The sequence below is a fragment of the Psittacula echo genome (genome assembly GCF_963264785.1).
Source record: "Psittacula echo genome assembly, chromosome: 7".
Lineage (NCBI taxonomy): Eukaryota > Metazoa > Chordata > Aves > Psittaciformes > Psittacidae > Psittacula > Psittacula echo.
In genome coordinates, this window is record NC_137740.1 from 55,051,985 (window position 1) to 55,077,492 (window position 25,508).

At 36.5% G+C, this 25,508-nt stretch overlaps 1 protein-coding gene across 1 annotated transcript in view; it reads left to right on the forward strand.

Moving 5' to 3' along the window:
• DENND1B (DENN domain containing 1B) overlaps positions 1 to 25,508 on the forward strand; it is a 157,037-nt gene that overhangs the window by 79,743 nt on the left and 51,786 nt on the right. Inside the window, exons 7-11 of the mRNA XM_080624123.1 lie at positions 1,329 to 1,409; positions 3,479 to 3,538; positions 5,362 to 5,415; positions 8,924 to 9,034; positions 22,381 to 22,481. Coding sequence (XP_080480249.1) covers positions 1,329 to 1,409; positions 3,479 to 3,538; positions 5,362 to 5,415; positions 8,924 to 9,034; positions 22,381 to 22,481 — 407 coding nt within the window. The remainder of the gene's footprint in view (positions 1 to 1,328; positions 1,410 to 3,478; positions 3,539 to 5,361; positions 5,416 to 8,923; positions 9,035 to 22,380; positions 22,482 to 25,508) is intronic.

Here is a 25,508-nt window from a genome sequence, read left to right on the forward strand (position 1 = left end):
TGAGCAATTAAATGCATTCCAGGATTACGCAGGAAAGGAAGTACTGGCATCTGCCTTTACTGAGAACATTAAAGCTATACCTTTCCACTTTAACTGTATTAGTGTACTAGGTTGTAATTTAAAAAAAGCATCAATAGTCAGCCATATGCTGCAGAGTGGAAAAGTTGACATTTCAGGAATATATGAAATGTAGATTAAGCAATTATTGTACAGTATAGTAAATGGACTATAGAAAATGATGGTATTTTATTTAAAAAGAAAATGCAGTAGGAAAGTCTGGGGTTAGCTGTGTTTAAAGTGTAGAATACATGTAAGTGTTATAAATGGTATGATGGGACTTTGTTTTTGGTCCCAATTTCACTATAACAGTAAAAATAGTTATTAAGGTTATATTTGACAGAAGGGGTAGGGATTGTCTTCTCCTTTGTTTCTTGACCACTGGTTCTGGCATTGCAACTGTTGCTGCAACTAAATTAAACTGCTGGTTTGTAAGTTTGTTGTCTTTTCTGCTGAGAAAACTGTTTTGATGGGTCAGAAAGTTTTAGCAGTGTATGGAAGTATTGTGCTGCATTGCCTAGTGCCATATCTGTGAGGAGGCTTTTAGAGGACATTGCTCCCTTCTGGCCTAGGTACTGCTTGTATGAGCAAGAGCCAGACTCAAAGTCTTGTTTGTTAGTACGAGATCCAGTAATATCATCATTCTTACACGGAGAGGTGGAAGTTTCCTGCAAACTCAGACAACATTTTTAAACACTGATCCTGGCTTGTCACTGGTATTTTTGTTTTTACTCTGACAACAAAAAGAATTTAACCTCCGTGAACAAAAACCCTAAACTGAATGAAAATCCTAAACCAAGGTGGGAGATCCTAGTTAAATCCGGTAGCTGCATGTACTTTTTAGTAGACCTTATTAACTGTTTGATGTGCTCTGATGAATAATTTTTAAAAGGTACAATATGTCTATGTAGCTGCATATTTAGTAAAACTTTGAACAGATAAATATCATGGATAACAGCTTTAGGAAGATGATGTCCAAGATGCACAAATCAGCTAGATGTGTTAACACTATTTTCAGTTGCAAATGATGGGATTCATTTAAGGAGTATATGAGGCAATATGTAGAAGATTGACTTGCAGATACAATCATTTCCTGAGGCAGCAAATTGGCTTGAATTTTGTGCTTAATATTTAAATGCTTCACTGTAAATTACAATTGTCTTTCTCATTAAACATACATATCTTTGTTAATGTATAGTTTAATGTGTAGAGAATTGTCTTTTTTTTTTTTTAATACAATAATTAACTACCTTTAAATACATTCCCTATAGGAAAATGACTCGAACGATTTGTTGAAATCATTGTATAGCCATCCTGTGCCAAAGGCGAATGCTTTAGTCAGTTTAAGTGTGGTAAGTATTCTCTGTTTAACTCCCACTCCAGACTATAAAATAGTATGTAAGGTTGAAACAAACAAAAAGCCCCACGAACTACCTTTGTAAAGAGTAAACTTATGTTACGTCCCATCACTAAGTGGTTTGGCCAACTTTTTTCTTTTTGTCTGTGCAGAGTAGAGTTTGTCTCTGTCTGATGTTGTTCCCTTAAAGTCATAAAGAAGCAGAAATTGGGAGTTTGCTCTATGAATGATAAAGTAAGCTGCAGTGGCATCTGGCAGTGCTAAAACAACTTTTTTGTGCTTCAAGCTGTGTCATGTAGATACTTTTGGTTTCTCCTGCTGTGAATAGGGAGACACTAACTCTGTTTTATTGCTTCTCAAGTCTGAGTGAGTAGACTTGCAGGATTGGACAAAATTCTTTCCCATCGTCCTTCCCCTTCTTCCTAGAACTGCTTGATCATGCAAAAATGCTGTAGGGAAGATGGTAGGAGAATTGTTCTGCATTACTTGAAACTTTCAGCACATCTAGGTGGAAGAATGTGTCCATGCCTACTTTGCTGTTGTGCTTTGACTTTCCATGGTGTGGGACTGGAAATTGATAGCGTGGTGAAGTGCTGTTGCTGCAGAAACATCAAAAAGTGGGCCTGTCTCTGATACAGTTCCTCAAGTTCTTAACAGAAATAGCATATGGGTGCGTGTTTAAATACATTTGTAGTGCCTGCATGAAATGTAAAGCCCACACAGAGCCTCTGCTGTCTCTGAGTTATTGTTCATGTTCAAAGCATCTGTACAGTTGCTGAACTCATAAATATCTGTATGCAAATAACTGTTTCTTGATTAAACTATTACAGGTTGCAGGGCACAGAAAGAAATGACTTTATAAAGGCTTCCTTTATGCACATACTGAAAGATCTTTAGATTATTTATCTTGACCTTGTTTGTGTCATTTCCTTTTAACTAATTTATTTTAGAATTGAGCCCAATACTTCAAGTAAAGTGCAGATTCTAGAAAAGCATATGGTCCTAGTATGAAAGCATACAGAAATGGAGAGTCTACCACTTCTGTTGCAATAGTTACCTTGCTGCTTAACATACTGCTACCTTATTTTATTTTGTCATATTTCACATTCCTTGTTATGATTTTTTTCATTAGGCTATAATATAAAATTGACAAATGCTTGGCTATAGGTACAGTCAAGCAAATACTGTGGGTTTAGGTGGGACAGAGTAGGAAGGAATAGATTAGCCTGAATCAGAATGCTTTTTGGATCTACAGGCATCTACTTTTGTAATGCTCAGTCTTGCAGGGAAACATTTATGGCCACTTTCAGCTCTACCTTTGTGTGCCTAGTCTTTTATATTGGTGTTCCTTCCATGCTCTTTGTATATTGTAAATAAGCTAGACTGGAACCATCAGTGGTAAGAGACTTAAAAAGAAGTTAGAGTCTGAAAAATTATTGTAAAAGTATCATCATGATGTGGCTTTTAATTGTGCCAAGGTGAGTCTAATGCAGAGTTCCTGATGCAGAATTAAGATCCCTCCTCACATATACTCAGGTAGCTGCAGGGCTTATAGGTGTTGAAGCGAGGTTCAGATGGCAGACTACAGTGATACTGAGGACTGCATGTATATAATTATGCATAAACTGTGCCCAATATCTGGATACATGGTGTTTCCCAGTAATCCTTGGTCAGGAGGACAGCAAAATCACTTAGTCCAGTTAGGGACTAAGTTATTCTCTGATCTGTCAGTCCCTGTAACAAATATTTTGCAGCTGAAATTTGAGGGGTGAGCATTCATTCTATGCAACCTGAGCTTAGGTATAATTTGGGTCATTTTTATTTTAACCATAGAGGTGATTGTTACCTCTAGGACTATAATAAAAGTTATTATCTCACTTCTCTCCCCCTCCACATTTTTCTATGTTGGAAAAGCTAATTCAAATAGGGGAAGAATACAAAGAATAAAACATATTTCAGCCAATATTTTAAACTTGGAATATTGAAAGCATTAGAGTCAGCTTTGGTCTTTTTGTTGGAAAACTACAAAGTCAATTGTTCAACCTTTCTGTCATCTTGCATAAGAACCAAGAGATGATTTTTGCAAGTGAGCAAGATTTGAAAAAACATCCTTGTCTTGTACTGGTGAGTTTAAAAGGCAGTGACTATCTAAAGCCTATTGTAATTAAATAAATAATTGCTTGCTATAGGATCTCTCTTTTGATTTCAGGCTTATTTATAGCTGTCCTTCAGGAAATTCTGCTGCTGTCTGTAGCCTAAAAGAGCAGTCTAATATCGATGTACCTAATCTGTTTAAATCAATCTAACTTAAAGAGCTGTCTGTATGTCATAATCCTTTTGCAAAAACCACAACCAAAATCAAACTCTTAAATTGATGAACAAAACTTGCATTTTCTAGTGTTCTTTTAGAAAAAACTTTATACAGGGCAGCAACTATTAATTTAGTATCTCTTCCAAGGTTGTACAGCTTCCTAAGGGAGTTCACAAAGATGTACAAGGACTCCATACCACATTATTTTTGCTGCTTTATGTCTCATAATGACTGCAGTAATGGGTCTCATAGTTCTGACTTCCCCTTCTGTTTAATGAGTGAAATATTATTACTTTGTTAATTATAAATAATTACTTCTCTAAGTTATTAACTTCATTACTCAGAAATCTTTTGATAAATATTCTGTGACCTTATTACATATAGGAAATCATTTTCTGTTCTCAATATCCTTCTGAAGAACGTAGGCATTCCATTATTCTGAATATTTTGCTGTTCTTGACTAGAGAAAAAAAACCTTAGCTTTTTTTTTTCTCTGTTGTTGCAAAACAATAACCTGGGATATTTATTGTGCAAGTGCTATGATGTTTATGGGATGCCTTTTTTAAGCCTTTTTTCCCTGTAAAAATTTTAACTATGGCCAAATGACCTAATTTGTGGGGAACATTTTCTATTAAATGTATCAAGCTGGTTTAATAAGTCTCCTAAACGGAGTTAATAGTATTGATATTTTTTTTTCTCAAACACAAGACACATTTAATATCTTATAGACTTCCTTAATGTTTTGGTATATCTTTTTCAAGTTTGACTTGAAAACAAACTGTGTCTTTGTGTTGTTAATTATAGTTTTAAAATACACTATAAACCCAAAGAAAGTCTATGAAAAATGTCAAAATTCCATTCAAAACAAATAAAAGCTAAAAAGTCAATAATCACATTTGCTTAGTATGCACTTAAGGTTTTCTGACCTTGAAGATTTAGACTAATATGCAAAAATTCCTTAAAATAACTGAGCTAATTCCATGTCTGATAGCTACTAAACACATTGGATTAATAAAAATGATTTAAATTACATCTGTTTTTAGTTTAATCCATTTAATATTTACATCCTAGATGACCTCAAACTAAGATGTATAAAATTGCTAATGTATTTCATAAATGATTGCAGAATTTCAAGCTGTCAGACCTTGTATTTCTGTTAGCACGTTTTTGAATCAAAGATTTTTGGAAAGAGAAGAGAATGTATATCAAGTAATAATATTTCTATGCTAATTAATTTTCTCATGTGAATGATGTTTTCTTTTCCATTCTAAATTCACATTTTGTCCTTTCATGTTTGTGGTTTGTTTCTGTTCCAATCTTTAAATCAATGCCCAAGTTAATCAGTGCTGCTCTCAGGCTTGTGACAACATTTAAACCTGGGTTAATTTCAGTGTTGTTTCAAAACTGCAGCCCAGCGTTTTATTCTTTTGGTTTGTGTGCTGTGCTGAACCAGAGCTTGTCATCTTGTGTCGTGATCTGCTTAATTCTTTGTCTAGTAGTGGTAAGAATGCTATTGGAAAAATGGCTATTTGCTTAAACAAAGATGGGGGTGGCAATCCTAAAGGGTGGGCTTTTTTAAAATGAATTTTTTGCTTTTGTGTGCATACATTATTAATTCTTTTTCCCCATTGATTAGCACTCATATTTCATTACTCCTGATATAACTGGATTGCCAACAATCCCTGAAAGCGTAAGTATGCCGTTTCTTATTTATTTAGAAGTATCAACCTAATTCTGTGGGTAGGGCTGAGCTCGGCTTTTTTTTATTTTTATCAATAAGAGATTTTTTTTTTCCAAGACTGTTTTTAGAGTGTGATTGATGTCTATTATTACAACCTTTAGCTTGTAGTTACTGTTGCATTCATCATTAACCTGTTTTAAAGCATTAACAGAGCATTTTTGCCCACTGCTATAGCCACCCTTCGTTCATAATTACTTGGCTTGTTTGCGTTTATTGGGATTATTTGTGTAAAATATATTCTACTTCTACACCTCGTGGTGTTTGAATACCTGCCCTTTAAATGCTTCATTGCTAAGCTGTAAAATCAGCTATCAAGATATGCAGTTGTTATTTTTTGTGCAAGAAGGCATTGTTTCAGGCTTTCTAAAAACATGTCATACCTGCTTACATTTGGATGGTAACCATGCACCAGGAATGCTGGTGGTGGTTATTATTATTTTTTTATCAAGACATGCATTATGTAGATGCAACATCCTTGATGGTGCTGGGGGTAGGCTGCAAGTATGAAATCTCAGATCACATTCTCTGTGATGTGTTTATCTGGATAACAACTAATAAAAAGCTTCGAAACTTTCTGCTTTCCACTCTTGCATTTAAGTCTGGAATTGAATATGGATGTATGAATGTATAGATGTGCATTTTTACACTTTCAAATAATAACTTCCTTATGAAAGTTGAGCTGTTTTGGGGGTTCACCCCAGTACAAAATCACTCAGTACTGCAGAACTTGTTCTTGGTAGATGTGGTGTTAGTGTAGGAGGCGTGACGGAAGTGTGCTCACAGCCTCTGTGTTGGTGCAGCAGCGGGGCATGGTGGGGAAGAGGTCCCAATCACCCGCTCCCTGCCTTCATGCTGCTGGTGAGAAGGGAGGTTGTGCCCCTCAGCATCTTAGCTGGGCAGTGGCCCCTGCACTCTAGGGTGGGATGGGCAAGGGAAGAGAGAAGGGGAAGGAAACAGAGCACAGGAAACTTGAGCTGTTAAGGATTGGTAGGGTGCTTATAGCAGATGGAAGGTCTCCAGGTGCATCTGTGATGGTGAAAAGGATTCTGCACCAGGGACCCTGCAGAAGGCGCAGCCCTTGTTGTAACCCAGAGCTATGGAAAGTTACTGGGTAGAGGTGTAAAAGAGAGAACTCTTGCTACAAGGGCTCCTTGGGCAGGACAGAGCTTTGTTTTTAAGTGTTTGGTTGGGGCTATTAGCAACCTGGTCAATGAAAGGTGTCCCTACCCATGACAGGGGTTTGGAACCAGATGATCTTTAAGGTCCTTCCCAACCTAAACCATTCTATGATTCTATGATCTGTTTCATCTTCCGGGTTGAATTCCTTATTTTAAAGAATTCTCTTTTCTAGCTTACTGTTTGGGCTTCTAATAAAGTATAGCTTTGGAGGTTCAAAGGTGTGTTATGTGTTCAACTTGAACAAAATGTGGGAAAGCACCATTTAGCTTCTGGCTGATGGAGGATCTTGCAATAGTAGCACTTTGGATTTATTCTGTGGGAGAAGGGAAAAGTAATTTTCAGGGTGCCTTTCTATAATTCTGAATCAAAATAGTGTGGTACTAATGGAGAGTTAGAACATGCAGGGAGTGAAGACACGAGGTAATTACAGTAAATTAGCAATAAAATGAGTTTTCTTATTCTTTGCTCCAAGATCAACATCTTTCAGGGGCAGTAACTTTTCAGGTGTAATGCAGAAATAACTGTGACTGTCTCCCAAAGATCCACTGGTCTGTGCAAGATTGCAGACTTTTACAACAGCTTTTGCAAAGCATAATCAGCTCACCATTATCAGCTATAGTGTTAGAAGGTGTCTGAGGTAAATTGGACTCAAATTATCAAGGTGAATTGGCCTCTGACAACCAGTTAAAAGTAGCACATGGAAGACCAAAGTTTCAGTCTCAGTGGAGTGTTTGTAGCCTTAAAGCTCTTGTTGTTATATTTTCCGAAACTTTATGCAGCATGGACCAAGAATAATCTGTGCTCTGTGTCTTTGAATTAATAATACTTTTCTGAATTTACATGAAACTGGATCGTCCATTGGATCTTCTTTTGTCTTTTCAATATATTTTTAAATTTAATATCATAATATATCCAAAAAGGAGGTCAACCTTCTCATCATCATCCAGGCTAACATTTCACATAGTGGAGTCTGTAAGGAGATAAACCAGCAGCTGGTGATAGGTAGCTCTGCCTCATGCTGCATTCCCTGATAGCGGAGGACTGTGAGCTGGAGAGTCTGTAGCTGGCAGCTATGTCTTCGCCCCGGTAAGAGAGGTGCCGAGAGTCAGCAGGGTCACCCTGCCCTGAAGCCTTTACGACTTGTCTTGCCCTCACTGTTTGTTTCAGGGTTGCATTGCCTTGCTGCCAACTGTTAGCCACATCCAGAATAAACTAGCAGTTCCAGTGTTCTGATTTGTATCCTTGGGTTGGAGCACAGTTAGTAGACCTCCTACATTAATATGCAGTAATATGTTGTTTCTGAGAAGAGATGAGTAAGAGTTCTGGTTGCAGATATGATAATGAATGTGTGAAATTGAATGCTCTGTATATTATGAGGTGTATTAATATATTTTCATACATATTGTCTAACGTTTCCAAAAATTTGCTGTTGTCCTAGGCATTTTTACTGGTAGCCATTTTATCTGATTCAGAAGCTTATTGTATGTCTCTGCACTGTGCCATGCAGAAATACTCTTAAGTTCAATTTAAGAGATCTTTCTTTAAGTACTCTTAAGCTTAAGAGATCTTTCCCCCCAACCTCTTTCTCTTCCCCTCCATTTTGAGTTGTCTGAACTATGAGTAAGAGGTGCTGGTGAGTTTGCTTTTCATTCAACCCCCCGTGGGGATGGCAGTGGAGTTCTTGTTAGGAATGAAAAGTGTGGCTGCAGGAACAACCCAGTAGCTTCTACCAGTGCTGCTGGACATTTGATGTCTGGTATATACAGCTCAAGCGAAAACTTGGTGTTTTTCAGCAAGCTGTTTTGCTGTACTTGAAGTAGAATAAAATGTGTTGACTTTGGAAGAGCCTGGCAAAATAGCACAGTTTTACTGTTATAGCTATGACAGAACAGTTATTGCAGTGGTGGAAGATCTGTTTTTGGGTTGGGAGTAATGGTTACCTTAATTAGCATTTGATGCTACGGATATAATGCCAAATGCCATATTTTTCAAAATTTTTGGGGGAAAAAAAAAAAGGGGGGGACAAGTCTACATTCACAAACAAATTCACAAACATAACTGAATGAATAACTTACACCAAATTAGATTTTCATTGGCTTTAAAACTTAATTATTCTTAAAGCATACAAATTTTAGTGCAAAGGGATTTCTTTCATAATTTGGGTGTTTTTTTTCCTCACCTACTAATTGGACACACTTTTTTTTTTTAAGTAATATATTTAATGTTCCACTTAGCTACTGTTGCTGCTGTATTGTTAACATCTTATTTATTTAAACAGAGAAACCTCACTGAATATTTTGTTGCTGTGGATGTGAACAACATGCTGCAACTTTATGCCAGTATGTTGCATGAGAGACGAATCATTATTACCTCTAGCAAACTAAGCACTGTAAGTACTTCACACATCTCCTTTTAAGTAGAATATATTGAACATTTCACAAAATGACCTACAGACCTTTGTGGTTTTAGATATGTTCCATGTGTACTTGTAAGACAATATCTACATACTCTTCTGATATATGGTTTTAGTCTGACTCTTGAAGTACAAAAGTCTGATTTATATAAGAACTACTCAGATACATTAAGTCAGGTTAATTATTTTTCTTATCAGCAGATGAGAGTTCTTTAACTCTCCTGAGTTCATTTCTGTGCCTTCCAACCTAAAAAGAATTCTTAAGGGCTATTATAAGATCTTTATTATTCACTTGTGGCTTATGCCATTGGAGCTACTTGAAAGAAATCAAGGGTCCATAATAATAGCAGCTTTCCTAACCTGGTAATAGATAGATTCATCTTTCTTAGAGTGGTTTGGGAGTGCATACTGTAATATCTCTGATTTGGAGCAGCTCTTCAGACTGATAATAATGTACAACTCAAAATAGCATTTTTTTTATTAAAGGTTTTTAGGCTACATTAATTTTATTTTTTTTTTCTTGCCTTATGCCTGATTAATAAAAGAATGTTGAATTTCATTTTGGAAATATGCCTAAATATTCAGATGTTATTTTGTTTTACTCTTCACAGAATCTTACTGGTTTTTAAAATATCCTCTCTTTTGAAACTAGTTCCAAGATTAATTTTGCATTACTATAAGACTGTCACTTTATAAAGAACTTTCACAGAGTATATTTTTTATGCAGAATCTTTAGCCTGTTAAGCACAGTCATTAAAAATACCTTTATTTTTTTTGAACAGTACTGCATAAAATCATTTTGTTTAATATGTTTTCTGTGGTGGAAAATCAACTTTATGTTCCTGAACACTGTTACTTGTACTACCAAAAAAATGAACAGCTGTTTTCAACACATAGGTATAAACTGGATATAGTATTGAAAGTTAATATTTTTCGAAGACTTGCAGGTGCTGATTTCCAGTACATATGTGAACATGCAGGGAGTGAGACACTTCCGATTCTAAATAGTGGATAAACCACCTTTAAATTCTTTTGAGTCAAAAGTAAATTGAAGATGGAGAAGACTCAGAATAGCCATGCAGGGCTGACAGGTTTTACAGTTCTTGGTGGTAGTAACCATAACTGCCTTACTATTTTCCTTTTTGGGGAGTAAAAGAAATATGGGGTCATATAAGCAGAGGCTATGCAAGCAACTGTAAACCAGAAAAATAGCAAATGAGTGATCTTCAAATTACCAGTCTTTGATATATTATTTTAACCACCAAAGATTTTATTTTATCTTAGGAAATGTCCGCGTTCTATCTGCGCCTCCCCCAAACCCGAAATAGCTAGGGGAAGAATTGGGTGTTGCAACCTGGCCCTAATCTTTTACTGCTTTAGTAGAGGGGTGATAGGAATCACAATGGCAGCTCTGTGCCTGTGGAAGATTTGTTCTGCAGGTGGGCAAGTGTGTGTCTGCTTAACATGATTTGGAAATGTACTCTCGGGCTGCATTTAGATCCTTGCGAGACTTGTTTCTGTTAGGCTGGATATCTCAGCTTTCAGTTGCTATTATATGATGAGAAGAGGAGGTATCAGGATCGTACTGCACTGATCCAGACTGCCTTATTTCTTTGTTCGCATTCCAAATGCTTTGGAAGTCATTACAGAACAATAAATATAATATGCTGGTTGTGAGAAGCTTTAACTTTGTTCAGAATTCAGCTGTTTATTTCAAATTTTTAATGAAGTAGTAGTTATTTTGATGGTGTTTTCATTTGAAAATTTATATTGCTCTTCTGGACAATGATAGGTAGCAATAGCAAACATTAGTAATGGCATTTGGATGTCCTGAAGAATGTCTCAAGTTGTGAATGTAAATTGTAGATTGCAGGTCAAGTCCAAGAAGAGACAGCACATGAATTTCACTTCTGATTATTTCTTCAGTCTACTAGCGTTACTCAAGTCATAGCTAAATGAAATTACTGCCACATCATGTCTGATCCACATTTGATATAGGACTGGGTTAATTTTCACTTGTACTAGTGAGTTCTGATAAAAGAGAAAAATAGACTTGGCTTATCAGGAACTTCAGGGACAGCTGCTACCTGCTAATCTCCTTCATAAACAGAACAGGACTGATGCGATAAGGCTTGCTTCTTTACAGGGCAGTGTAATTTTAAAAGTAAATTAAACACTTCTCAGTATCTCCTGTAAGAATTTAATTGATTTGCCAAGAATGATTAAATGTTTTTGGCATAAGATATTGCTTCTTTAAAACATTGGATCACTTCAAATAATACAAATAAGCAAACGGAGTGTATTTGGACATTAGCATTTGTTAGCCTTGTGCTTACTGTTGTGTACAAATCACAGCAGACTGGTACTTTTTGTTGCAAAGGTCATGTTTTAATATTCCTAATTTACAGCTTGACACCTGAAAAGATTATTTGTTCAAAAATAGTGCTATCAAGTACAACTTTCTGTTAAGGGAGTTGTTCCTTATCTTTGGGGTTAACTGAATATCAAGTGTGTATGTCAGTTCATGAAGACTGGGTTGTGATGTCACCTTCAAGTTATCAGCTCTGTTTCGGTTCACTATCTCAGGGCAGTGACTGATAACAAAAGGCATAATTCAAGACCTGGCTCACTTTCTCCTCACCCTTCTTGTGGGGGGTCAGGAAAGGATAACTACACTTGCTTACGTACAGGAATTCTTTGTCCAACATTTTTGCCCTCTAAATTTCATGCATTCATTGTACTCAAGGTTTACATTGGAGGAAAAAAGAGGAAGAGAAAAGAAGGTTGCCTATTTTAATCTGTTGAATAGAGTTTTTTAATTAGGGGGAAAAAAAAATAAAAGGGGTGTGTTTCAATTGTCAGCTTATTTTATTTCAGCCAAGCAGGCCTTGTTTTATATTGATCTTCTGATTTTTACAATTATTAGGTATTCTTTGCATCTTTCTTTAAATTGATTTGCTGTGGTTTTACCTCCTTTAAAAGCTCCTTTAGTGGAGATCTTTGTGTATTTGCCCTACCAATTGCTATGAAGATGTCAGTGGAAACTTCCCAGCACTCCTTTCTGTCATAGCTTCTGGGTCATTATTTCCCCTAACTGTTGATTCTTTTCTTAGCTTGACTTTCCAACCACTTTAATAATGTGATTATCAGCAACCTCACAGCTTGCTTCAGGCTTAGTGTTAGAGTGAGATGGATTCAGCTAGCCCGAAGGATTATGCTCTGTAAGATGTTTGTAGCAAAAATTACCATTTCTGGGTTTTGAACAGTAAACTATGAAAGAGAAACAAATTAGATGGCTTTGGATTAAGTAAAAGGATGAATGAAACAAAGGAATGGATCTGTTCACAGAGGTGGCTTTTAGTTGTTTCACTTTAGCTGCAAAAGGAAGACCTTTCCTAAATGTCATTCTGTATGTTCTTGCAGAGCACTGTTTCCTCACACGTTGCTGCATCTGCATGTATTATTATTCGTTGCATAGAGCTGTATGAGTTTCAGTACAAGTAATTTTTTAATTCAGTTTTCCTATAAATTATTGAAGTGCTGGGGACGGCTTTTCCAGGAAGGCTGAACTACGGCATTGATTTTATGCATGCTGGAGGCAGGCCCTAGATGTTTCAGCCCCAAGTGCACCTGCTGTGGTAGTCTACCAGAACATCATATCACACTCTCACGTATTCAAAGCAAAGGAATAAATCATGATTGTACAACAGTGCATCAGTTGACTTATTGCTGTTTTGTGACCGGAGGTAGGAAGGATTGCTGTTTAAAGCCATGTCATCGGTTCTCAAGTCACTCAAGCATGAAAGCTTGTCATATGCCTCTGTAATTGTACCTCACTGGTCTTTCCCTAACTAGTCAGCTGGGGCTGTGCGTTTTGTCTCAAACACCCGGCTGGCCAGTGTCTGACAGGAGCTTTCTCATCATCCTGTCAGCAATATGCTAACTAGAGTGTATCTTCTGTGGCCTACACTGGCAGGTGGAAAGGATGCTACACTTTAAAGCAAATGTATAAACATTATCTCCATTTTGACCAGTATTTGTTTCAGGTAGTACAAGTCTGATGTGTCTGAGAGCATGGTGGTTACAAAGTTCTGCTTTGTAGTGGCTGTAGGCTTCTCTGGTGATCCCTCTGAAACCAAACGTATATGTCTGTAAGCGATACAGATTTTTTTATTTTCTTTTCTGTGGTGAAGAAGCACTGAATATAAATTTACACACAAACATACATTTTGTGCAGTCGCTTTTAATGTTGCTTATATGCAGAGAGAGCTTTCTGCAATTGCAGTAGTGAGTTGGACTGAGTGGTGGCTTCACGTTCTTTGCCTGTTAGTCTTCATGTATGGTCATGCTATTCATGGTTGCTCAGGCACTGGGAAGATGTGGAGGTTCCTTGGAGGATGTAATGCCAGCCACTAGAGAAAGCAAAACACTTCTCACTCTGAACATCTTGTCTTTATGAATCTTTTCACTCGTCCTGCAACTCACCCTAAATCCGAGATTAAGTTTAATCTAAAATCCATATGTCCCAAAGCAGTGATACTGGCAACTAAATCAGAAAACAACTGTGATGGTTGTCTGTTTCTCTCACTTCACTTAAATCTCTTTGTGGTTTACATGTTGGAGATTCATGGATATGATTAAAAAGCTGCCAAGCAGCACTTTATGGCTGGGTGAGAGCACTGGGGTGTGGTGTTGGGAACACCCTGTGCATGTTAGTGTGGAGCTTGGAAAGACAGGTAGCTCCTCTTTTGTATTTTTATGTTTCTAAATTCAAAGCTGGCTATTTATGGAGTCTCTTCTGTGGTGCACACTAAAAATCCAAGACAGTGGAACAGTTGGCTCCATACAGGCCTTCCATGTCGGAGAAAACAGTAGCATTGGGAGCTGTCATACAGCTTAGTCATGTGCTCACATTGCCTTATGCTAGGGTGATGCTCCTAATTGTGACCAAAAAAAATAAAACATCTAATTTTTTTTTAATTGTGCACTGTAGTGCTGTCACAATTTTATCTAGAAATGTATTTATGAGCTGTATGGCAGATCCATGGTAAATAATACTGTTCTAATAATGAAAGGAAATAGATTTAAAATTTAATTTATATCTCACATTTCTGCGATGTAGTACGTAGTGGGCAGAAATGTGCAAGGGCTAAATTTAGTTCTTGGAAAACAAGAAATAGATGGGAATTTATTATTAACTTGCAAGGCAGAACAGATATTCCACTGATACTCGCTGAGCTCCCAAAAGCATAATTAGAAGTCATTTTGGAATATTAGGTCAATTAGACCGTTTGGTCTGGGAGTAGATGAGGAGTGGTGTTTAATAACTTATTTAGATTTTAATAGTTCAGGTGTAAGCAGTCTGAAATAAACTGGGGAGAGGTGGGTGTTGTGGGTGCATTTATGGTCCCCTTGAGACCCTGTAAGGAGCATACTTCTGGCAATGAAACTATGTGATGTCAGTATAGAATCAAAATGTGGTTAGGATATACAGCCAGACCTGGAAGGCTCTCCCATCTTGAAGTTTGCAATATTTTTTCCCATTGCCATGGCATAATGTTAGGAGAAATAATTGTGAAAGAATTTGGGAAAAGAAATTGAAACGTGTAGTCAACAAATGATTAAAATTCCTTTTCTTTTAATAAGGGGGGGCAACAATAAAAAGTAACAGATTGTTGTTGACTGCCACCTGTGTAAAACAAGAACATCTGTTTCATTGGGGTTTATTAAAAGAATAAAATAAAATCAAATGCCAAACCCCCAATACACACAGACACACAGACACACACACAAACCCCCTGAAACCCCCCAAAACCAAAACCAAACCACACCATAAAAGCATGTAGACAGACAGTCCTAAAAAAAAAAAAATCATTTCAGAGTTATATTTGTGACTTCTTAGCACTTCCATGAAAAATCAAAGATTATAATAATCTGGGCCAAAAGTTGTTTCTTTTTCCAATTCATATATAATCTTTGGCAATTCAGTAGAATCTGCCAGAACAAAATGCTGTACAGAGCCAGTGCAGGTGCTGCTGTGTGCATATGCAGTCTAAGAGAAGCCTATCAGTGCTGAGTCCTTGTGATTGGACTGTATGAGAACTGGAAGAGTCTGTATTCTGTCGACCAGAACTGTCTCACCCCCTACAAAAAATACCACTGAAGTCATTAATGGTCATGTGAAGCATCAGATGTGAAGACAAGTTATTGAAGGGTGTGTGAGTGTAATACCGGCTCTCTGTTCTAGTGTACCATTATGGCAAGATTTCCCCTTTTTCACGGCCGCTGCTGCTTTATCACTCTCTTTTTCCAAAACTCAGTGGTTATGTCTACTCTTGCTCACAGTAAATAAGTTGTCTGTCAGCTATACATAAGGAAGCCGTTCCCTGCTGCTTCTTAATTAGTGTATGGCAGAAGAACATACCATGGAGTTGCTCTGGGGGAGAAAAGATTAATAAAAATTATTTTCCTGGAAGTTTTCCTTTCAGAAGTGAGAAACATTTGTAGAACTCCCTTGTTTTATGGGAAGTTAGCTCATCCTGCATGGAGACAGGTCATAAAATAAAGGAGGGAGGAAACGGTGAGTCAGGAGATAGTCAGGAAAAGGGACAAAAAGGTGTGCGTCTTCGTGTTCTGCATTTTTGTGAGAGAGGAGGAGGTAAAGAAGTTGGGAAATAAATGAATGCCAAAATGAGAATGAACAAATTATCAAGAATGTGCAGAGATGAAATGAAGAAATATAAGGAATCAGAAATTATTGAACAAATCACATAAAGAAGCATAGTTAGTTTATTGTAGGATAAACCAATATCAGAAGTGACATGTCCTTGGTATAGGCACAGTATGCAAGTGGTATTCCTTGTTGAGTGCTCACCTGTCCGCTACCACTTCAATTTTATTTTCTGCTCAGCTTCCACTATTGGGAAACATGTCACTTCCAGAGCCACAGGCAAGGAACAAACCGTGTCTGCAGTCTTTTCTTTTCCCTTCCAAGCTAATGCACAAGAATGGAGCCATAATGCTGCTTTGTGAATCAAGAATTGCAAGAAAAGAATGAAATTGATTGTATATGAAGTGCTGTCATATTCATGAATAACACTTTTATCCTTCCTTTCCTCCCCCCAGAAATAATGATAAAAGGAAGTGGATAATACTGAAAAAACCACCCCCCAAAACAAACGCAGAAGACAATAAGGTTTTTTATATTAGTGTTTTCTTTTTCACATTTAATTTTCACAGTGGAAAAAGTGGAAATTTTCATTTGAAGACTAGAAATACATTTCCCTTCTGCCTGCCTCCTGTGATTGAGGAGAGCTGGGGATCACATTTTGCCAACAGGAGGAAAATGCATTATGGCTCATTTAAGGTCCTCTCTCTTTTTCTTCTTAAAGATTATGGGTATGGCAGATGGGAAACAATTAGCCAGGAGCTAAATTAAAGAAATGCATAAGAAATGGCTTTGTATATCATGGCTTGAACAGCATATTCTGTTATCTTTTGTTGCTGAATTTTGTTTTCATTAGTGACTTCTGACTTCTCATCAATGCCAGCAGGATGGACTAAGCTTGTGATTCAGTTCCACTGTTCATTCTTTAGAGCTGGGAAGGGATTTATGCTCTGTTGTAATCTAGTGAAAGCAAAGGCTCCCTTCCCACTTCTGCTTTCCAGCAGGTTCCCCCACCTAGTCAAGAAATGGATGGGAAGGTAGGTCTTGGTAGCTGTTAAGTATCTGTCACAGGTTTGGTGCCTGATCTCATTCCTGATCAAATGGGATTTAGATATGGATGCACCTCTAACAAAGCTTGTAGTCTTAGGAGATGTAATAATGTAGAGGAGGGGATTCCTTTCACCTGTACATCTGTTCCACTTTCAGGAAGTGGGTAATGGTTTCTCTATAGTTCTTGTGAACTGGGAATATTGGGGTAACAGCAATAAGAGTTGATCCAGGTTAATGGTAACTACTGTATATGTGTGAAATATATATGTGGTGAAATGTGACCTGTCCCCTACAATTTATTGCCATAGGTATTAATAAGTAGATGAGATAACTAAACAGAATCTTTGGCATCTTTCAACATATGTGTGGTCAAGGCAGTGGGAGGGAAACAGTTCTTTGACCCAGTGGGGCTGTGAGAGAGGAGGGAGAGAGCACACCAGAACCCATTTCTGGACATGGTGTTGACAGAGATTGACAGTGCTTGTGGATTTTTCAGGAAATGGTTTTATCACAGTAGTTCTTTAGCTGCTTACAGTAGCTTGTGAAAGGTTGTATAGTATCACAGGTTAATTTTACTTTAGCATTTTGTCCAACTTCTGTTGCTGTTTTTGGCTTTCTGACAAGATTCTGCTAATCAGTTTCTGTCTTTCTAGTTTGTGCGTTGTGGTTTGTACAAATCTTGCCACCTATGTTCTGCCTCTTGAATAAAATAATGTATCTAGATAGAAGGTTACTGCCAGGTAATTTTGGGCTAGGATATGCAGAATACAGAATAATTATTTTCCTGTTACTCATCAAAATCATGTGAATAATAGGTATCAAATGAGCATATGTGTGAATCTGCAGCCAGTCTTTCAGCCAAAGTAATATGGCTCTAGACATGTCAGTGTTTTAGCAAAACCTAAAATTGGGGGTGCAGGGGGGAAAGAAAGGAAAGAAAGGAAAGAAAGGAAAGAAAAGAAAGTAAAGAAAAGTAAAGAAAAGTAAAGAAAAGTAAAGAAAAGTAAAGAAAAGTAAAGAAAAAGAGGCCATTCTCTTTGAAATCCAGAGTGGAAAGGTTCATTGGTGGAAGTGAGCTTTGGGGTAAGCAGACACACACATCAGAATTACTGCATCCACATGAGGGATAGGGAGGAGCTGCACTCTTCATGTTCCCAGGAGCAGGTAAACCTGCTTTGATCAAGTCATGAACTAAAACTTTTCCTGACGGTTCTTGTTCAGCAGTGCGTAGATTTGAAGCAACAGTCATCCCAAGTGGCTGTTTATTGCCATAAGGTGGAAAGTAACTCATCAATGTCTAGGATTTGTGCATTATTTCGGTCTTGCAGGGGTTTGGTAGTAATTATTTTACTTTGTGTAATGAATTTTGCTAACAGGCTTTGTAACGTGGTCTCTCACTATTTGGGGAAACTCTACTATTACCAGACACATAGTTCCAGCTTTTTATTTATTTATTTATTTGTTATTCAGGAAGCAAAGATAAAATTATTGTCTCAGAATCACTATGAAACTGGAGAAAACACCACACACTTTCCTTACAGGGTGCTGAAAGTTTATATGGTGATGCTGGCTGCAGTGTCTTATCAGAAGAGATCCGAAATAGGCTGAAACTTTCAGTTTCACTCAGTAATGTTAGTAAATTCATTACTGAGAGAATGGGACAGGAAACTTCTTTTTATGTTTTATGCAAAAGCTCGGGATTTCAGATTAGTCTGAGGGTTGAATGTTGATATTTTTTGTTAGAAGCTTTTTAAGTAGGTCAATTGACCCATATTGTTTATGTAATTTAAATTACTTAGATTTTAAAATGATAATCAGATTTATTTTTGAAATCAGAACCATTTAAACTAGAATACTTTATTTGAAATAGAGAAAAACAGTCTAAAAAAATGTTGGAAGCAGAAATATTAAAAGTTCTGTTCAATATTAAATGAGTTTCAACAGACAAAAACTTCACTTAAAAACTGCATGCCCATTTTATGGATAGAAACGCAACTCCGGTAGGTCTTTTCCAGTCCAGTGGACTATAGGAGGATGTGTCAATTTCATTTATTGCTTCAAAACATGGAATAAACTGTTTGCAGTAACTAGGTTCTGCAGCTCTGTTTGGCTATAATTTAAGATTTTTCTAGCAAACTGCAGAGTTGAGCAATGATGTATGTGTATATACAGAAATATATAGCAAATTTTGTTGGGCAGATGCTTTCACCTTGTATGTACAAGCTTATCTATAAAAGAGTATCACAGTTGATGTATTCTCCAGTTGTTGCTGACAAAACAGGTGAGGTTGTACACAGCCTGGAATATTACTTCAGTTAAGGATAACAATTGCCTGTCTTGAAAAAGAGACTTTTTTTTCTGATCTATGACATTTATCTTTTTTACTTTATTTATTTATTTATTTATTAAATGTTGGTAATTGCCTTTGGAATAGGTAGCAATCAATAGACAGGCTCCATACAAATGTTTTTTTCCCTAAATAGCATAAAGAATTGTTTTCTGCAAAAGATCTTACCAGTTGGTCAAGCAACAGATGCTCATTTCTGCAGCTAGGAGCTTATGCTGTGCTCTCTGCCTTACCTCCTCCTCCCTCAGTGCCCTGCTGGCTCTCTGGCTGGCTCCACTCCCAAGCACAGATGCTATCAGACACCTCCCAAATCCAGTGTTGCCTTTATAGACTTCTAAGCTCAGATGTAAGCAGTCAGGCTCTACCTGCTCACTGACTGCTTTTCAGATCTCTTGAACTGTCTGGTTACTTAAGACATGCAGCATTATTCCCAGATTTGCAGTAGTCCCTATTCTATTTAGAAGGGTGAATCTGTCAGTTAGAGGTAAGCTATTTAAATAGCTAATGCATTTGAGAAATGCAGTCACTGTTGAAACAATAAAAAAGGCAAAAAGAGAATTTGCCAGAAAGTGTGCAGTTTTTAATATGAAATCCATAATTATCGGTATTTGCTTAAAGGCAGAGTTGGCACAGTATTAAAATGTCACACAGTTTGAAGAGCAGCAGAATCCCATAGCTGCTTGTATTACAGGCTGTATACAACAGGAAACTATAAAACATGTTCATGCCATACTAAAATGTTTGGAAACCTATTTCAGCAGCGTAGATGGAAATGTATAATTAAGATGTTATTAAATAGAAAAGCAAGGAACAGTACAACAAAAATTTGGGGTGTAAGTAATCAAATCTTTACCTCTCCTGCTAGAAATGCTAAGATTTAGTAGATGTTTTTAAATTATAAATGTTAAATAGATGCTAGTCTGGGTGCCACATTAAAATATAGATTGTAAAGCAGGAGAGTTAATAAAACTTCAAGTGTTTTTGAGGGAATTATCCACTTCCCCTGTTAAAGTGATAAATAAAATATAACATAGACATGCATAAGATGGGAAATATTTCTTCTTGCAAATAGTATAATCATCTTGATTCATAATTTAAGAATGCCGATTAAGAGGAAGAGGGAGGAGGAGGCAACTGTATGGATTAGGGGATATCTGTGATACTGTATGGTCAGCTTTATTTCAGTCTGTGATTGAAATACACAAAATGCTAATTTTTATATAGATAGATGCAGCTTGAAATTTATATACAATGCACAATGGTATGTGAAGATACTAATTAGTAATTCCATATCCATTTTGAGTAAAAGAGAAAAAAAGATGATGCTGAGATTGACTGTGCCACATAGTGTTAGTTGAACTACAGAGATAGATAATATGGAAATAAAACTCATAAATCCCACTGTGTAGAAGGGGGATAAGATACTCATTTATTTCTTCCCCCCAAACAATTAATTCTTAGTAACAAAACAGCCATTATTATAAGTCTAAAATGAGAGTAATTGTGGAGGTTTAATGTAAAAGTAAGAAATGAGATGTTAATTTGAAACAAAGAGTTTAAATACAGAATTATGATATACTTGACTTAGTGTAGCTGTCAGGTTTGGGCAGTTCGCTGGTCAATAGTGACATTCTGTGTGTCAGTGAACAGAGTCTCCTGATACCTTAACCTGCAGTTCACACATTACTGGAGCTCCAACTGTCGAACATTCAAGTCCCTTGGTACTACTGCAGCTTCCAGATTATCCTGACTGGCTCATGTTTCATTCTTTGGCAATTTGCCCTAATTATATCCCTCAGGAGCTTTCAGGCCCTCTTCTTTTCCATATTTAATCGTGTTATATTAATCTGAGTGCTGAGCAAACTATGCTGTGCAAATTGTAATTGTCCAAGATTTCTGCTGCAATGGTCTTACAATTACTTTTCTTCGTTTTTAGTGTAAAAATACATGTACGAAATTGCAGTATAAATTTTATTTACAAGTCTAAATGTCCAAGACAGCCAGGGAATGAAAGCTTTAACTGCTGCTCTGTTCCACAAAGAGGTTTTCTTTTTTTCCCTGTAGAATCCATGATGTTTTAGCATTTGCTGTATGGACATGATTTACATTTCATTTTTAGCTCTTCATTTTGTTACTATGAAAGTACAAGTCTAATAAACACTGCTGTTATCAACTTAACCTCAGACAGTAATTTTGTTGCGATATAAAACATTAGGACAATATTGTCTTTTTCCATAAGCTTGGTGACTTCTGCATGGGGCATTCCCTTTTAAATTTTTATTTTTCTTCATTTTTATTTTTAAATGGAGTTTGTAGTGTTTTATGTGCTGGGTGCAGGCTGCCTTATTTTGAACACAGTCTTGGTATTTCCTGATTATGTTATAACTCTGTGGCTGCATAATAAAATAATCTGCATGACTCCCTGATAGCAAAGTGGTATTTGATGGATCAAATGTGAATTCGTTAGGTTTTGCGGATTATGTTGGTCACTTGAGGACTGAAGTTGTGCTCATTTCTAATAAATTCCTAGTTTTTTCTAGGGTGCAGTGGGTGCTTTTTTATTTGCTATTTTGTTTTAGAAAAACAGGGGTGTCTGTTTTGTATGGAAAACGGATCATAACACCTTTCTTGGTTAAGGAGTCCTTCATTTTCTGGCAATGCTAATGCCAGCCTTGCCAGTCTCTACTGTGGGAAGAGAGTTTTGGAAAATTGTGAAAAAATAATAGAATAAAGTGTTGCTTTGCTGTCACAGGCAGCGCTGACTTCAGCTTTATTTAAAGCAGGAGTTAATCCTGTTCCTGGGTTTAGTGCTCTTCTGCACCTTCATGCAGGTTCAGATCAATTCCAGTTGTTCCAAATAGTGGAAGTGTGGACCAAAAAGCTCTGCTGGGTCTTTCCTGCTCAGCTGAGCTGAGTGCAGCTGGGATGCACTCAAGTTCAGTGTGTTCATGGCAGTACCTGCATCTGACCATGATAAGCATCAAGTAGTGCATGTTTGTTTTCCTTTGTTCAAGGAAATAGCTGAGCAGGTCTACCTTTTAATTCACTTGTTAGCCTGACTTCTTGCAAATGTTGTATGTGTGTATGTGAGTTCTTCATTGGTGCATTTCAGCAGTTACAAGTAATTTAAAGAGTGCTGTAATAGGTGGTTGGGGAAGGTTAAGATTCTTGCATGTCTGAAAATTAATTAAAGATTTTGTATTTTCTTTTTATTCATATTTTTTGTTGCGAATTCTGTGTGTATGTTTTTATTTTTAGTTAACTGCTTGTGTTCATGCGTCAGCTGCATTGTTGTATCCAATGTATTGGCAACACATTTACATCCCAGTGCTTCCTCCACATCTTCTGGACTACTGCTGGTAAGACAGCTAACCTGTTACCCTCATTTCTGAGATTCTTTCCTTTTTGTAATTCTGAGTTACTGATATAAAGACTAACTACTTATGTGACTGAATAGACAGGATCCAGTTTATGAAAGTACTTGAGCCAGTGCTTAAGGAACAGGGATATTTCAGCATGCATTTACATGGTGGTTGAGTTGGTACCTTGAATTATAGTGCTGATTGCTATTAATGCAGCATTTAGAATCATGTCTATAATAACTGTTCCTGTTTTATTGTTAGAGAATGCATTCAGTAATTTAAATATGACTGTTTTATGGTTTTATCTTATTTGGCATGTTTTTTTAACTTGAGATAAATTATACTGATAGAAGTATTGAGAAAAAAAACCCCAAACCTGATCAGTTATTCAAGAATCAAGTGTTAGTAGGCATCAGTGTTCCCCTTAGGACTATACAGTGATTTAATATTCATATTTTAGACTCAGACAGGTTCAGGATCAGATCCAACACCTTCCCAAATGAGCTTAAAAATCTCCTTTTGGTACTTAGGAAATTTTCATTATAGGAATTATCTTTCTCCTGGTGTGCTTCTATTCACATTATAGACTTTGTGGTTTTGGTAAATTTAAAGTCAAAGAAGAAAAAAAAAATCACTTTTTGAGTTGCTTCTGGTCCTTCAGGGGATGGTGTTTCCACATGACTGTGTTTCAGGATTTCAGGCTAAGAAGGCATCTACTGTCTTTTATTTGTAGTAGTGCCAATGTTACCAAATAAAAGTTTCCATTAAAGTACCTAAACCAGGAGTATTCATCCCTGGAGACTTTCACTTTAGCTAGACCCTATGGATCTGTGGTGGAAAAATGATTCATTTAAAGTCATTTTAGAGATCAGAAATTATTATTATGTATAAAACCTGAGTCCAAATCAAATGCCTACCAACATAAGTCTGCATTTCTGTTAACGTTTTTCTTCACAGAAATGCATCATGCTTGTATGTTTGCTGGGCTGTATGTTTGTGGTAGTTTGGTAGGGTTTTTCTTGTTTGGTTGGGTTTTTTTCCTGGAACCTATAAATATTGATGTGCATTGAACTCTACCCAGTCTATTGAACTTACTGTTTTCAGAGAAATTCTCATTATGTTTCCTTATGTCTCTTTGATTGTTTTTTCCTCAAGTTTACGATATTTGCCCATGGTATATCTTTTTCTGTTGTAGTTCCTATACTTAATGTGTATATTATTTATTGTTTTTAAAAAGAAATCAAATATTCTTCTCCCACTTCTCCCTTTACTTTCAACTATAGCTAAGCCTTTCATCTTTAATGATAGTTTTCTTTTGAAGAAGCTCTGTCCTAATTGTTTTTCCTCCTAGCTTTGACAAAATGCACCAAAATGGGAGTAGAGTCAATGTATTTGTTTAGGTTTTGTATTGCTTGATCTTACCATCAGAAGCTTTTGTAATTTCTTCAGTATCATCCATAAATGCTGTGTAGATCAACACCTCTATTCAAGCTGTACCCCGCAGAGTGCATCCTGAATACTGGAAGACTTTTTTATTTGCCCTCCTAAGCACAGATAATGTTTCCAGAAATAATGATGTTAGATGCTGTACACAGCTTCTTGTGATGATGATAATAGTTGAGATTCTAGGTCATTGTGGCGTGACCTGAGACTTCTTTTACTCATTAAAAAGAAGCATGGAGTTTCTTAAACTTGTAAAACTCATTTATATCTCTTTTTCTTTTTCTCAGTAGTACAATAGAGTGGGGGAAAAAAAGTTTCCCATTTTTAGAGATGTTCTAATGGAAACACAAAGTTCATGAAAGGAAATGCACAATTGATAAATTTACCACAGTAACTAGAATTCAGACCTTTTAACTCAGATTTTTTGTGCATTTACATTTCTCTGTCTCATCATGTCTGGGTTTGAATTGCTCTTTTGTGAGGCAGGTTGGAATAGTGTAGTAAAACCACATGAAATACTTAACTTTCCTTATGTTACAGCATATTAACTGTAAATAAGTGTTTTCCTCATAGGTATGCAATATATCAAGTTAGGAAACTTTAATGAATTCATAAGGTCAAAGTTTATGATAGGCCAGACCTAATGTGCAGTCAAAGAGGATTGTGTCAACCTAAAGTTAATAAAATAATTTTGTAAATAATCTTTATATTTTCATTTTATGTAATTTTGGTGGAGCAAAGTTCATTTATAAAAGTGCCTTTTTTCCTTTTAGCTTAACGTGCATTTTCATACCTAGAAACTACATTGCCATTGCTTCACTTGGACTTTGTTGGGATGTCTCGCAGGAACTCTCATTTTCTTAGTGTTGTTCTGAGATGGTGCTCAAATGAGTATCAGTTTGATAATTTTGTTTGTTCTAAGTGAGGAAGGCTATTTCCAAACAAAGTTTAAATACATTTAAATCTATTGCAGATCAGTAAAGTTGATCTATGTTAAAAAATTGTTTAAATTCTTCCATTTGCCTTTAATCAAAAAGCATCTGAGGTTCTATCAGGCAATCTGATATACAGACTGGTTTTAGATGTAACAGATATTCTCAAAGTAGTCCAAGCCCATGAAAACTGAGCATCATGTGAACTGTGACACCATCAGGACTGGCCAGATTATGAATACTTTCAAGGTCTCGTGTGTGAACATACTGTGTATTTATTTACTTCAGGATGGTTCCCTTCAGCCCTACTGCCCCGTAGCTTATCTCAGCCTTGAATTTCATTATGAGAGCTCCAATGTGAGAACTGGAACAACTATCCAAAAAAAAAAAAAAAAAGAGATAAGGCATTTCTTTTTTCTAAATGATAGCAAAATATTAGGCAGTGAAAGTAATTTTCATTTTTGCTCTTTCCTCTTTTTAGAGGAAGAAAACTGAATGTAGTTAACTAAAAAATCTAGTTTTCTGAATATTGTGTTAAGAATTGATTTTTCTTCTGCAGTTAAGCAAAATGATACTGGTACGCTCAGCCCAGTAGATGGCTGGCTTTTGAGAAAGCTTTTACGAAAACTGAGTTTGAGCATTGATATAG